At 42.5% G+C, this 16,266-nt stretch overlaps 1 protein-coding gene across 2 annotated transcripts in view; it reads right to left on the bottom strand.

Moving 5' to 3' along the window:
* The window catches only part of POMT2 (protein O-mannosyltransferase 2), a 44,567-nt gene that overhangs the window by 24,104 nt on the left and 4,197 nt on the right, over nt 1–16,266 (bottom strand). For both annotated transcript variants that reach the window (XM_055304096.1, XM_055304097.1), the window contains exons 2-6: nt 13,538–13,622; nt 7,129–7,233; nt 5,286–5,394; nt 3,447–3,555; nt 1,284–1,443 (exon numbers count right to left, since the gene is read on the bottom strand). In XM_055304096.1, the coding sequence (XP_055160071.1) occupies nt 1,284–1,443; nt 3,447–3,555; nt 5,286–5,394; nt 7,129–7,233; nt 13,538–13,622 (568 nt within the window). The remainder of the gene's footprint in view (nt 1–1,283; nt 1,444–3,446; nt 3,556–5,285; nt 5,395–7,128; nt 7,234–13,537; nt 13,623–16,266) is intronic.

Raw genomic sequence — 16,266 nt, 5'->3', positions numbered from 1 at the left:
AGTGTTGAGCATAATTGGGGCTTTATTCTTATACCTTAGATGTGCATTACATGTAATTTTTTATGTGTAAGTCAAAATCATCAAAAATTAAAAAGCTAACAGCCAACAAGAAAGAATATGTGAAAACCCTAGTGTTTCCCTAACATTCCACCACCCAGGCACTACAGAGGGTCCAACATGTGCCAGCCTTCTGCTGCCTGTGCAGGCCCTCACCCAGGACCCCTGACTGTCCCTGCATCTTCAGCCTAATCATTCATCAGTCCCCTCTATATCCCAGTCACACTGAGCTCCTGCATGGTCCCCACGCTTCCTGTACTGTGCCAGCTCTACCCATCACATGCTTAAGTGGTCCTCATCTGGATTTCAGGACTCAGCTTCCTCCCAGAAGCCTTCCTGGACCCTTAAACCTGGGCTCATGCCCTCACAGCACTTTTTGATTGGACTGCAATCGCCTGTTTACTTATTTCTGTCTCTCTATTATCTCTGGAAGGCAAGAATTCTTATTTTCTTCATCTACATATTCCACGTTTCACACTTAAAGGGTAGTCTGTCTATATTTTCTGAGCGAATAAATGAACTTATCAAGACTTTGGTTCAGAGGTGATGGAGAAGCACTGTAGCAAAGTAGTTCAGGTCTAGCGTCAGCCTCCTCTAAGTCCGAATCCTGCATCTACTTTTTACAACTTGTATGGTCTTGGACTTATTACTACCTCTCTAGGTCTGGACTTCCTCATTTGTAAAGAGAAGGTAATAACTACCTATCTCACAGGACTGTTAGGAGAGGTAAATGAGACAGTGGAGGTGAAGCATTTTGCACAGTGCCTGGCATAAAATCAGCTCCTAGTAAATAATACTTTAATAAAGGCCCTTACTGGTCTCCAAATCTGGAGACTCTGGGTCAGAGAAAGAAAATTGGGAGTTCAGAAAGTCATCTACCCATTTTACCTAAGGTCCCATGCAGTCAGTGTCTGCCATATATTTAGCATGAGCCCAGCTGGACAGACTCCCCTGACAGGGTAGAGCGTTTAAAAAATATCACAGAAACAAATGCCAAAAGAAAATTTCAAGGATGTTAGTTCTTCCTCTCCCTTTAAACCTCTCTAGCTGCTGAGCCTGGCCTACTTTCTGCTGTCATGCTGCCTACAGAAAATGGCCAGATCCAGCCTACCTAGGGCCCAGAATATAGCCACTCCACCACCTGCATCAGAGGCAGAAAAGGGCTACTGGCTCTGCTGAGCAATACCAGGGAGCAAAGACATTTCTACAAGCACTTTGGTTCTCACCACTGAAAGACTGAGGTCTCCAAACAGGTGCCAAAGGTCTGAAATGGTGTTCCACCCCACTTGCAGGATGATAAAGAGGCCAACAAACTTGACCCCTAAAGCACCAGCCAGATTAATGCCAGTCAGGCTGAGCCAGAACCACCAGGGGGCAGAGAAGGGCCTGTAAACCAACAAGACAACAGAGTTCAGTTTGGCAGTGGGAACCAAACTCAAAAACAAGAGCAGCAGTGGGGAAAGGCAGAGGTTCTATAACCCTGAGAAGCTGTGCCTGCCCTCATTTTTTTTTTTTATTTATTTTTTATTGGTGTTCAATTTACTGCCCTCATTCTTGAGAGCTCCTAACCTTGGTGTGGCTCTAAGGAGGATATGGTCTCTGAAACTCCCAAAATTACAGGAAGCAGTGTGAGAGTGAGGAGGTTATTTTTTTGGGGGGGGGGGGGGGGCTGTAGCCTTCCTGGCTAAGTACAGGGTTCAAAGTAAGCAAGAGGTTTATTCTTCAGTAGTGACCAATCAAGTGGAAGGAAAAGGAAAATCCAGAGAAACTATCAGATTAAGTCAGCCCTCTCCTGGGGTCACCTGTGGACCTTGTAAAAGAAGCAGTTATTGAGTGCTTACTATGTGTCAGGAGCTGTTCTGAGCACTTTACACATATAAACTCTTTAACCTTCACTATGACCCCATGGAGGTAGGTCCTATTATTATCCTTTTCTCACACAAGAGGAAACCAAGGTACAGAGAGGGTAGCAGTACAGTTAGCAAGTGGTGGAGCATGGTCCAAACGCTGGCAGTCGGTTCCAAGGTTTGCTATACTTACAGCACCCAGTTCTTGGTGCTGCAATTTTCTCATTGGCTGGCTGCATCCCCTGCCAGAGTGAAGGCTCCTTAACTATGAGACTTATGTTCCTCTGTACCTCTGGCTCCTAGCACAGTACCGGGCACATAGTTATGTACTCAAGAAATGGCAGGTGGAAGTGGATGTAGTAGAAGTAGACAATCATCCAAAGCCAGAGAGAGATGGTAGTCACTGGATCCGGCTTTATTAGCTTAATGTAATTTAATAAGCCTGGCTGTGGTGAAACCAGGCTGACTCCTAGAAAAGCCTAGGTGGAGCCAGCTCTTTCAGTTTGAATAGAATGAATGACTTACTCTACTCTCTCAGAAGCAAAAGGATGATTTGAAAAAGACTATTCTGGAAAAAGACCAGGGCCTCCAGAATAGCTTTAAAACTGACCAAGGCTTGTAGAGATCCTCTTGACTAGAATGGACCACTTAAGACAAACTTTTTTTTTTTTTAAGATTTTATTTATTTATTCATGAGAAACAGAGAGACAGAGTGGTAGAGACACAAGCAGAGGGAGAAGCAGGCTCCATGCAGGGAGCCCGACATGGGACTCGACCCCAGTTCCCCAGGATCACACCCTGGGCAGAAGGTAGCTCTAAACCGCTGAGCTACCCAGGCTGCCCTTAAGCCAAACTTTATATACATTATTCCCATCATCAGGAAATGAGGGCAGTTCCTGTTGTGGTTCTCTCCTCCTCTAGGACAGAGAGGGCGAAAATAAACTTATCCTGGGATCCCTAACCAGCACTGGTGCCAAGGGGTGGCTCAGAAGATGGTGGGGTTGGGGGAAAGCATTAGGAAGCCCCCATAATCTCCACGAACCCCTACCCAAGTCCATCCATTATAATATTCTTTAAAAAGATAATTGACATTTTCTTATCTTATGTAAAACAAAAATAAAGGTATCCCCAGAAAACATAACAAAATCTATTTTTCATGGGGTGCCTGGGTGGCTCAGTTGGTTAAGCATACAACTCTTGATTTTGGCTGAGGTCATGATGTCAGGGTCACGGGATCAAGCTTTATGTTGTGCCTGCACTGAGCATAAAGCCTGCTTGGGATTCTCTCTCTCACTCTGCCTCTGCCCCTCTACCTGTTCACCCGCCCACGTGTGCACTCTCTCTCTAAAACAAATAAATAAAATCTATTTTTATGATCTAAAATGGGCAATCTAAGTTTTAAAAAAAAGTATGCTTGCCTTAAATGTAGCTTCAAGACAAGTCCTCTAGGCACCCATCCTGTCCCTGACTATTACAGAAACTCTGGAGTTGCCACAGCTTCTGATCCCCAATGCCCAGTCCCACAAAGATAGTGTTTCTGACCTGTTGGCACAGGAGTTGTACTTGACCATGCTCAGCATGGCAGCCATGATGAAGAACATCAAGATGGGGTCAAGGAGGATATACTGGGACAGAGTGAGGCATCCTGTATCTGAAAAACATGAGCTCAGTGGTCAAAAAGTAGAATCAGAGATGGGCCCCCCAAGAACCAAACACCCTGACAATAAGAAATAGTGTCCCTTATACTTAACTGCATGTAAGCATTTACGTGATCAAGACCAGATGAGCCACTGAGCTATCAGGGAGGTGGAAGGCCACCATAGCTTTGGGGTACACCCAAGCCCAGGGATAGAAAACTCACACTGCTTTCAGGCCCGTGACCCGAGAGAGGCTCACGTCATTCAATCAGATGGAGCAGTCCCGAGACGAGGGCTCTTCATTTCCACCATCAAAAAGGGAGTCCTACCACCCTGCTTAGGTAGCCACAGACTTCCTATACCTAGGATAGAGTCTTAGCGTCTAACATGAAGTCCCTGTTGGGAGCTAGTTCTCCGCACAGGCACCAAAGTGATTGTTCTTAAAACAACATTGCATTACATCAAGTCCCTTCCTGAAGCCTCCAATGTCTTGCCATCTCACTTAGACTAACCAAGTCCTCAAGACAGCTGTCAAAGCCAGCATGGTCTCCCTCCCTATGCAACCTCATCTCCCCAAACCCTCTGCCTCACACACTCCACTCTGTCCACACTTGGCCTTCCTTGATGTTTCCTGAATCCACCAAATGGGGCCTTGTATCAGGATCACCGCACATGCTGTTCCCTCTGCCTTCACATCCTTTGCTCACTTCTCTGCATGGCTTAATCTGTTTCATTCAAGTCTTGCTCAAGGCCACCCTACCTACAGGAGAATCCCTCCCCATTACTTTCTCCCTTACTCTTCTCTATTTTCTACACTGTACTATGGTTTACACTGTAACATTTCAGACTTAAAATTTACTTGCTTATTTATCATCTGCCCCACTAGCAGGTAAGTGACATGACAGCACAGGGTCTCATCAGCATATCCTTGGAGGCCCAAAAAAGTAGCCTGGCACAGAGGAGATGCTTGGAAAAAAGTTGTGGAATGAAAAGGGAAATGCAGGTGATGAATAACTGAAAAGAGAAATTAAAGACACAAGGAAAAAGCCACCAATCCTATAAGGAGGCCCTCTAATCTTGCAAATCTGTCAAAATAAAGCCAGAATCACCCATGAAATACCCACATAACTTGGCCTAGACTTCTTTAAATGCTAAGTTCAATGAGGTAATGGATTCACTTTCATAAAACAAGAATAGCACAGGATCAATTTCTACAGATCAACTCTCATTTATGTGTGGGAATTATCCACAGAGATTTAAGTTCCCATTTCCCACTTTGCTATTTCCTGCCACCCAGCTACTTCTGAGACATCTGTCCTTGCATTCAGTTGAAATCAGTTTAAGAAGTACAAATTTCTAGTAACCTGAGAGATCTTGATAGTAACATGAGAGAAGCAGAATTAGAATTGTAGGCCTCCTTCAAATATATGCACACATGCACACACACAAGTTGGTCTTTTTAGTCACACCAAACTTAAATGTGGATAACTTGGAGACAGTCATTCCTTGGGATTATGATTATGTATGTGAGCACTCCCCTCTAATAATATAAAGGTTTGCTGCAGGGAACTATTTTTATATGTAAAATCACTGGTGAAGAAACTAAGATTTATAATACATTTACCCAATTTTAAAGGTACTTAAGACCTGGGTCTATGGATAGGATCCTTAAATGTACTGATTTCCAACTACCCTCATAATGTGGCAGTCAATTCCCTAAGAAACATGGTATAAGACAACTTACCAAAGGTGAGGAGGGCAGCAGTGAGCAGTGCTGCCGGGAAGGACTTAGACAGCTCCAACACAGTGAGATAGGCAAATGGGACCAGCAAGGAACCAAGGAAAGCACAGAACTATGGAAGGAAAAGAGACACAGTCAAACAGCCAGCTAAGCTAAGCATCAGAGACCTACTTGACTTGGTTCAAACTAATGTTTAAAATGGAGGATCTGGACGCAGCATGACTCAGTGATCTGAAATCACTTGGAATATCTATAAATAAGAAAGGGATGGTGTGACAGTGAATCGTCAAATCAAGCCACATTTAGGTCCCCATTGAGCACCACCTCAATCACTGACATGAAGTCAACAAAGTTCAGCCAAGGAGGTATGTGCAGGATAGCACAGTGATTTCAATTTGGGAACTCTGAGGTTGGACTGCTCCATCTACCACTAGCTGTGACCTTGAACTAGTACATCTCTGAATCTCAGCCTCCCCATCCATGACACGTGAAAAACTAAAGTTCCTACCTCAGTTTTCTCTAGAGATTAAATGAGATAGTTTTATTAGCACATACAAAGTGCTCAATAAACATTAGCTTCTATTACAAAACTGTGGGTACAAGTAGAAAAAGATCTGTCTTATGTGTTTAATATTCTATAGAATTATAATGCTATTTCTGTTATTTCTCCCTTGGCTCTTTTCTTCAGTCACACCAGAAATCACTCTTGAAGTTAACAAGTTGCATTTTGATTCTGGGGAAAAAAACTACCTGACATTGAGTTGTTTTTTGTTTTGTTTTGTTTGGAACCACCAGCTCTCTCTCCACTTCTTTACCCTGTCCATCAAAAATAAATAGACATGCCCAGGGAAATGGCAATTCTCATATTTAGGTTGTCACTTTTTGTCAATAGAAAGCAATGTGTCTTAGCATGAAATAGAACAAGGTTGTTATATTTGGGCTTCTCAATCTGCACAACAAGCCCACAGTGATTCAGGCCTCTATCCAATTATGTAGGCTACATGATGTTCAAAAGTCATTAGGAAGACACAGAACCACTTAAGAATATGAACTCCTGGGTAGGGGTAATCCCTGTTTAATACAGTATGATAGACCATGCAAATCATCCAATGATTAGCTCAAGTAAGCACACAGCATTTATCTAATGTGCTTTGAGCTCCTCAAGAAAAGGAGCCTGTAAATAAATGCAACCTGCTCTGAGAATTCTATGTCCATACTCAGATTTTGCGCTTTTCATTTTGCTACAGTTAAGGGGTCCCTACAGAGTTGGGTATTTAGGCCTGTTGATGCTCTATCAAGGCTGGGACGTGGGCAAACATGTAATCTCCTCTACAAGACTGGAAAATCCCTTTTGGGTGCCTGAAACCTTCATGGGGAAAGAAGCAGAGACCTAGACCTGATGTCAGGAGTATGGGATGCTGAAATCTTAAGAAAGGCCCTCAGAGGTAGGCAACATTCCAGTAATCGTGGCCATGGAGAGGAAAGACATGTAGCTTGCCAATGTGCTGAGCCCAATGTCTAGGCTGCAGAAGACTCCTGGCTGCCTGGGTCCTAGATTTATTCTCCAACCTGAAGTCTGAAGCCTCACATGGGCTGGGCAACAGGTGACAGTGTGTGCTTATTCCTACCTATGCAATCTCTGTATTATCTGCAGCTTCCTCTCCCCTTCTTACCCATTCCAGTTCTGAATCTCTACACCCGAATCTCTATTACAGGATATAGGCCCAATCATACTCCTCTCCCGCTACCACCCAAAGTCCCTCTGTCTACACCTGTCAACACTCCAGGTCTAAATTCTGACAGTGTGGCCCCAGGGTTCAGTCTAGAGCAAGTCAGGAAGCCTTACTCCTCTCATTCCCATGTAGTTGTGATGTTCATATTTGTCCCCAGGCTTCTGGAACAAAAAAGTACCATCATACCCACTCAGGTAGCCAGCAAGACCTATCAGCATCTGAGGAGAGAAGAACAAACAAAAAAATTATGAGATATGAAGATTCCTCTGTCCCCTGAACTTCCCTCCAGCTGCACCCAGACTTTGGCTTCCCTTGACAACTGTCCATAGGAATTGCCAATGTGACATTTTCTCCTGCAGCTGTTGCAGAGCAAAGAATCTTTTGTCTACAGAGTATTTTGCTTGAAACAAATCCTCTCTTGTGTTAAGGCCAAGTTCTTGGGAATAGTGCAAATTGAACATTTAGGAAGAAAAAAAAATCCCACAATTTGAAGGGCAGAGTCAGGAAGGGCTCTCTTGTTTAGTCTTCTTTCATTTGCTATGAAATAAAACACGAAAGCTCATGGGGGAGGCCATGGGCAGGGGCTGATTCCTAGGGGTCTGACCTACTGAAAGGAAGATGGGTTCCAAGTCAGAATGAGGAGGGAGAAAAGTGGCCAAGGAGTTACACACCACCAACAGGCAGAAGGGAAGAAAGACGGGGGGCAGCGAGGGAAGGGTGCTAAGACAGACACTTTTCCCCAGAGGAGAAAAGTCCCAGCAGAAAAAATAACAAAGGCCAGAAACCTATTTCTCCTATTTCTAATGTTTCAAAGGAGGGCAACCTTGGCATATTCCAAACAAGAACAAATCAACTATTACACTAAGACTGAGATTTGTGAATCCTTCAAAATGTTCAAGAAGATCAGCTTCTTCATTTCTATCTTTCAACAGTTGTAAAAGCCTCATTTCCACACAAGCAATCAGAGCTCTTAAGCCATATAAATTGTCAGCAATTACCAAGCATTTTAACAGCCCCAGGCTGCCCTAGCCAGACCCCTGTACTCCAGTTAGGCTGTGTGGAGGGACAGGATATACTGGCTGTATTAAGAAAGTCTCTCCCTGCAACATTGGTTGTGGGGGCTTGGGTTTAGACCACTAACCAGCTCACTTTTTATTATAAGTAGCTCTAACCCAAGTCACCCTCTATAGTTCCATGTCAAGTATAGAGGCCAAAATTCAACAGTAAATGATTATAAAGCCTTGTTAAAAAAAAAAAAAAAGAACCCTAGGGCTCAAAAATTAATGTAACTAATTTAACATAAATAAGAGAAGGTATTGGGCAGCCCAGGTGGCTCAGCGGTTTAGCACCGCCTTCGGCCCAGGGTGTGATCCTGGAGGCCCGGGATCGGGTCCCACGTTGGGCTCCCTGCATGGGGCCTGCTTCTCCCTCTGCCTGTGTCTCTGACTCTCTCTCTCTCTCTCTCTCTGTGTGTCTCTCGTGAGTAAATTAATAAAATCTTTTTAAAAAATAAAATAAAAAATAAGAGAAGGTATTAAAAAGACAGCCATCCAAATACCTAAATGAACAAAAACTGACAGGTGACAATCAAACGCCCCTTCCCACCTGGGATCTCAGAGGACAAATTCATGTGGTGCTGGTATAAATTTCCAGACTGCTTAGCTGGTCTGGTAGAATGAAGAAATGCAGTAACAGTTTGCATCTCAGCTTTCTGATTGCAGATAATATTTAATATGTCTGAGCTACAAGTAATAAAACCTCTCTTTTCAGGGAGTAGGGTGTGGGTGTGAAGATTAGAGAGTGCAATAGGTCAAACACCTGGTACTATACTGAGCCCTTACCAGGCCCTCGAAATTCAGTTCCCTCTCAGTTCCCTTAAGGTTAAAAGTAGCCCTGAGCTAATTTCCTAACCAATTTGTTCAAATCAATAAGAAAAAGAACCTACTAGAACAATGGGCAAATTCAGAGAAAACAAAATAATAATGGCCAATAAATATATGAAGAAAATGTTCGGCTCAACTCGTAAAGACATGCAAATGAATACAGTGACACACCATTTTTCATTCTCAAATTGGCAAAGTTTTTTAAGATTTTATTTTTATTACGAAAGACACAGAGAGAGAGAGGCAGAGGGAGAGGCAGTCTCCCCACAGGGAGCTTGATGCAGGACTCAATCCCAGGACCCCAGGACCATGATCTGAGCCAAAGGCAGACACTCAACCACTGAGCCACCCAAGGTGTCCCTCAAATTGGCAAAGTTTTGAAAGTATCATCACACCATTGCTGGTAATGGTGTGTGAGAAGCAAGAACCCTCATACCCTGCTGATGGGGGTATATTATTATATATTACTACAGTATTTTTGCAGAAAAACATCAATCTCTAACACAAATTTAAATGTGTATATCCTTTGACTCTTTAGCTGCTAAAACTTTCTAGATACATCTGCACAACTATGAAAGGATAAATACACAACGATGTTCATTACAAAATCCTTGTAATGGCTGAAAACTGGAAATAACAGAAATGTCCACAAATTGAAGATGGGCAAAATAATGCATGGCACATCTTTATACTGGAATAATATACAGCCATTAAAAAGAATAAAGTACAATGGTCATAAAAAAGAATGAGATCATGCCACTTGAGATAGCACGGATGGACCTAGAGGGTATTATGCTAGCCAGACTGAGAAAGACAAACACCATATGATTCTACTCATAAATGGAACCTTAAAAAACATGAACAAACAAAAACAGAATCAGAACTATAAATACTGAGTAGAAACTGTAGTTGTTAGAGGGAAAGGGGAGTAGGAGACAGACTTCCATTTATGGAATGAGTAAGTCACGGAAATAAAAAGCACAGCATAAGGGCTACAGTCAATGATATCGTAATAGCAATATAACAGGACAGATGGCAGCTACACTTGGGGTGAGCAAAGCATAATGCATAAACTTGTCAAATCACCATGTTATATACCTGAAACTAATGTAATATTGTGTGTTAACTATATGCAATTTAAAAAATCATAAATAAAATAGATTTTTTAAAATGGAGTATATTTTTATGTGCTAATGTGGAAAAAAGTTAAGATATATCATGTTTAAAATATAAGTTGTTAAAAAAAAAATATATATATATATAAGTTGTTGCAGCACCTGGGTGGCTCAGTCAATTAAGTGACTGCCATTGGTTCAGGTCATGATCCTGGAGTCCCAGGGTCAAGCCCCACATCAGGCTCCCCACTCAGCGGGGAGTCTGCTTCTTCCTCTGCCCCTACCCCTGCTCGTGCTCTCTCTCTCTCACTCTCTCTAAAATAAATAAAATGTTTAAAATAAAATAAATAAAACAAAATATAAGTTGCTGAACAGTTTTAGTCTGGTCCTATTTGTATATAAAGTCTTTCAAGTGCACATCTATAAATATACACACACTTATGTCTGTATAAAGAATTTTTTTTAAGATTTATTTATTTGTTTGACAGAGAGAGACAGAGAACGCACAAGCAGGGACAGCGGCAGGGAGAGGGAGAGGGAAAACCAGGCTCCTGGCTGAGCAGGGAGCCCAATGTAGGACTGGATCCCAGAACTGAGATCATGACCTGAGCTGAAGGTAGACACTCAAGCAACTGAGCCACCCAGGCACCCCAAATTTCTAAGATAACATATATAAGAAATTAATAGAAAACTAATAGAACTAATAGAAATGTGGGGAGAGGTAGCTTTTGACTTCTAACTTCCTTCTGTGCTGATGAAATGTTTCACTCTGTGCAAGCACTTCTATTTCCTTCAGGACTGGGGGCCAGCATGCAGGGACAGCTAGCGGCCTCAGTACTGCAGGAGAAAATGTGTCATTTGCAACTTCAAGGAACTTTCTGGTTCTCTGACTAGCTTGGCCTTAGAACCTATGAAAAAGAGGGCAGCCTGGGTGGCTCAGCGGTTTAGTGCCACCTTCAGCCCATGGTGTGATCCTGGAGTCCCGTGATTGAGTCCCGCGTCGTGCTCCCTACATAGAGCTTGCTTCTGTGTGTGTGTGTATGTCTCTCATGAATAAATAAATAAAATCTTTAAAAAAAAAAAAAAAGAACCTACAAAAGCTATTGTGGGATCCTCCCATTATAGACTCAAGGAAATATTGCACTGCCCTAGGCAACCACCTGCTCTTCCTGTAAAATCCGTCCCTAGCATGATTTGATTCATCTCTGCCCGGTGGATCTGTATCACACGTAGACAATCTACAATCTAAGGTCAGGGCAGAAAAACAATTCAAATGTGTTCTAATATGAAAGGGAACATCTACCCCCAGATGAGACTGCCTTGATGTTCTCGTTAAACCATAGATATTTAGTTCTGTGTCTAGCTGTCATATTTTCTCTGGGATTACAAATTCTAGAAAGCTGATTAGAAAGAAGGAAAGAAGGAAACTGGAATAAAGTTTTTCCCAGGATTGAATTTTAGCTCTTTCCCCCTCTTTCCTGGCCCCTTTACCAATGTTCTTACTGGTCAGGTGTTGGACCTGACCAATCGCTGTACAGGTTTTTAAAAACCTTTTAGAAAAAAAGACACAAAGTGATTGCTGCCTAGGATGGTCTCAGTGTTAATGGACATGGTGTGCACATATATGATGCATACTCTGTGTGTGTGAAGTGGCCACAGATGTCAGTGGGAGCCAACTCAACATGCAAACGACGCCTTCACACAATTTGTATAAATATACGTCATAGATCAAGCCAGCAAACAAACAAACAAACAAAAAAAGCTATTGTGTTCATCACTCCCATTCAACCAGGTAGAGCACAGACCATCAAGATATAAATTAGGAAAAAAAAAAAAGATATAAATTAGGGTGGCACACAGACCAAACTCCCCCAGGGGAGCCTTAGAAAGTAGCCCCACATTACCCCCGGCCCACAGGGACCAGATATGAGCCAGGGAAAGCTTAAGTCACAACAAATCAGCCACTGTTCCACATGCATGTCTTCACTGTGTGAGCACTAAGGGACTCCAAAAACAGACCGGCAGTCCCCAGCTGAAAGATTGGGCTGGGTTTCCTAGGAAAAAAAAAAAAACCTTGTCCACCAGAGGGTCTGGTTCCCAGGCCAGCCCAGTGCAAACATTCCACACACTCTATTGTTTAATCCTACAGCGGCAACAGATGTCATCCAAGTAATGGGGCAAGGTAAGTATCATGGTGCGGTGCACTATAAGGGTCAAGAGAGTAGAAGTTAAGTCAGCTTGAACCTTGACTGCCACTTACTAGTTTTCTTCTCCATGGCAAACTTCTTGTCCTCTCGGTACCCCAGTTTCCCCATTGGTAAAATGGGGATACAAGGGTACCTACTTCATAGGTTATTCTAAGGATTACATAAGATAATGCACTGAAAGGGACTAGAACAGATTGTTTTCAAGTGTTCTGATTTTTATTGCTATTATCTTATAGAAGAGATAGGAAGAAGCATAATATTTTCTACTCCAGCTCTGGGCCCAGGGCTAATTGTGAAATAGATCACTATCCCATCTCTCTCTCCACCCCTCTCTGGTCCCTACCCAATGCTCTTGTAAGAGAGCCCACCTGTCACAGACCACCATGCCTACCTCCCCTAACTGCTGCCTTCATCCCCAAGTCCTCCATGCTCCAAGACCACTCCCTTACTTCCTAGAAGACCAGTTCCTGTCCCCTTGGTGCCAAAGATCTTAGCCCCTAGTTAAGAAGAAAGGGCCGATTCATTAGCCTTCTCAGAGGTAGTAGTTTTTAGAGAAGTAAAATGAATTCTCACTGTGGGATTTCTAATTGTAAAACATGTGAGAGGTACAGGTCAAAGAAAATGCATGCTGAGAGTGGGGAGGGGGAAAGGAGTTTTGCTCCCCTGGAGACAGTCAGCTCCTCTCAGCAATCTCTACTTTATGTAACATATTCCTTCTCTCCACTTTTTACTTTTTTGAATTGAGATAAAATTCATATACCATAAGATTCACCACTTTAAAGTGTACAATTCAGTGGATTTTATTATATTCATAAGGTTGTGCAACTATCACCTCTAACTCCAGAATATTTTATCACCCCAAAAGAAATTCCACACTCATTTGCAGTCAGCCCCCAGTGCTCTGTCCCCACCAGAAGCCAACCACTACTAATCTAGTTTCTGTTTCTATGGATTTGCCTATTCTGAATATTTCATATAAATGGAATCATACACTATATGGCCTTTTGTGTCTGACATCTTTCGCTCAGCATAAAGTTTGTAAGACTCATCCATGTTATAACATGCAGCAACACTTCATTCCTTTTTTATGACTGAATAATATTCCATCATATGGATATACCATATTTTATATATGTATCCACTGGTTGATGGACTCCCTCTCCATTTCTGAGACCAGAGAACTCAAAATATCAAAGATTTTCCATATAAGCAGCTGGCCTGGAATGTCACGGATTTCCTTCCAAAAGCCAAGATTTTAAATCCAAAAGACTTTGTTCCAACCCTTTGAAGAGAGTGGTCAGTAACCACATTGCTCACCTTTCCCAGAGGTGGGTGCACATCAAAGAAAAAGGTGCGGTTGATATAATAGCTTCCCATTTTTCCAAAGTGAGTCTCATCCCAACTAAAGGAAAAATAGAAAAAGAAATGAGAATTTTTAAATTACCATATAATTCAAATGGCCATAATAAAGCATGGTTAAAATTAAGTTAAAACCAAAGACTATGGGGCACCTGGGTGGCTCACTTAGTTAAGCATCTGCCTTTAGCTCAGGTCATGATCTCAGGGCGCTGGGATCAAGCCCTGGCTCAGGCTCCCTGCTTAGCAGGGAGTCTATTCCTCTTTCTCACCACCCACGCCCCCCTGCTTGGGCTTGCTCTCTCCCTCTCTCTCCCTTAAAAATAAATAAATAAAACCTTTTTTAAAAACCCAAAAACCAAAAGTTTCAAGCAATTAATGAGAGAATTGGGATTAAAAAACCCTTGACACATTGAGGCATCTGGCCGGCTCAGTCAGTAGAATATGCAACTCTTGATCCTGGGGTTATGAGTTTTGTTTTTGGGGTTTTGGGGGGCGTTATTTATTTGTTTATTTTAGAGAGAGCACGTGAGCACACGCAAGCCGCAAGCCGGGGGAGGGAGAAGGAGGGGGAGGCAGAGGGAGAGCGAGAATCCTCAAGCATACGCCCACTGAACATAGAGCCCCACACAGAGCTTGACCTTAATCCTGACATCATGACGTGAGCCAAAAGCAAGAGTTCCATATCTAACTGACTGAGCCACCCAGGAGTGCCAGGCACTGTGAATTTGAATCCCACATTGGGGTTAGGTTTTACTTAAAAAAAAAAAAAAAAAATTAGTGATTTGAGGAAGTAAGACATCAGGTTGATTGCTAATCTTCATTTAGATAGATGAGAAAGGTAAGCAAATATTCAACCAGTTATAAATTTAAATGAAATCTATGCTTATTCTGTAGTTTGAGTTTCTATTTTAAAAGAGCAGAGCTTTCCTATAATACAGAAAATTTTGTAGTAAGAGTTCTCTTCCAAGTCTGTTACCTTCTGACCCTAAGACTACTTTTGCTACTAGAAAGTACAGACTACTGCTATTACAAACTACACCATGGGCTACTGATGATCGGTAAGAACCTACAAACTATGACTGTTACAGGAGTCTAAGTTTGCTCATTAACCCTGTAATGATTAACCTGCTGAATACGAACTCACTGAGCTTATTATAATGAACTAACCAGTATACAACAATTGAGTTAGGAGCCTATCTGGAAGCTATCCTCATCACACAAATTATTTTGCAAGTAAATAAGTGATTATAATACATTAACTTTTAAACACAATGAAAAATCTCATTCTTCCATAGAACCACATAAGCCTTTTCACATCATACACAAAGACTTGATAGCAGAAGCCCAGCTATCCAGTAGAGCCCAGCCATTTCTGCCTGTCAGTCCCTCCCTCCCTACAGCTCAGAAGAACAGTTGCTTTCCAGTGACTAGCCATCCCTAGGTCAGCTTCCATAAGCAATTACTACCAACCTAAAACATAAGGGGCAAAACATGCTTCTCCCCAAAATGTAGGGTTCTTCTTTATTCCCTTTGACTCAGTGGGTCCAGTAGATAGGCTACAGAGTAAATCTACTTCTGCATCTGCTATCTGTTAAACACTCTGCTTGACATGAAGTGAGGACAGTGGTATGGTGATGTCAAAGAGAGAAACAACTTCCAAGAAGTGTGACAAAACAGATTTGCAGAAAGAAGAGAGATCAGCCCAGCCTCACCACTTACTAACAGCACAACCTGGCAAAGTCATCCTCTCTGGATCTCTGTTTTCATCTACACAATGAAGACAAAAATATCTGCCATGCCCCCCTCACAGAGAAGCATTAGGACTCAATTCAAAAAACATATGTAAAAGAACTCTGTAGACTACAAACTCCCACACATTTAAACTGTCCCAATACTTGTGGTTAGTTTTGAGGTCTGTTTGGAAACATGGGATTTTTTACTTTAAAAATTTACCAAATAGGGGATCCCTGGGTGGCACAGCGGTTTGGCGCCCGCCTTTGGCCCAGGACGCGATCCTGGAGACCCGCGATCGAATCCCATGTCAGGCTCCCGGTGCATGGAGCCTGCTTCTCCCTCTGCCTATGTCTCTGCCTTGTCTCTGCCTCTCTCTCTCTCTCTCTCTCTGTATGACTATCATAAATAAATAATAAAAAAATATTTTAAACAAAATTTACCAAATAGAAAAAAAAATTTACCAAATAGAACTATTAGTAACATTCATATTTCTTGTGTTTGTGTTGGGAGAGACAATCCTCCTTGGCTCTCTCTTGCCCCTCCAGATCTCACAGGGTATGCCAAGAACACAAGATCGTGGCCACTCTTTACCTAGGCCATTTCTCAGGTTTATGTTTGCAGAAAAGCAATCTTGAGGGAAGAGTTAGCATCTCCCTCTGGGACAGGGAGCACTCTTATTTACTGCTTATTACAAAAACAGTGGATTCCCCAAGCTCCATATCCCTTAGCTGTGATACAACCCACCACTGCATGTGCAGGCATTCATTCAGACCCATGGCCTCATATGGGACTTCGGGGGCAAGAGGAACTGATGCCAACGTGCTGATGCTTATCCGGCTTGCTGTGCCATGAGAAATAAAGTCCTTTGTCTCTGACTCAGTATTGTCTTCTGCCAGCATCCATACAACAGTGACAGGCTAACTTGCTAGTATCACGTTGGTAAAATGAAATCC

Source organism: Nyctereutes procyonoides, unplaced genomic scaffold (genome assembly GCF_905146905.1).
Source record: "Nyctereutes procyonoides isolate TBG_1078 unplaced genomic scaffold, NYPRO_anot_genome, whole genome shotgun sequence".
Lineage (NCBI taxonomy): Eukaryota > Metazoa > Chordata > Mammalia > Carnivora > Canidae > Nyctereutes > Nyctereutes procyonoides.
The sequence above is the reverse complement of the archived record's forward strand: the minus strand, read 5'-3'. Positions and strand labels throughout refer to the sequence as shown.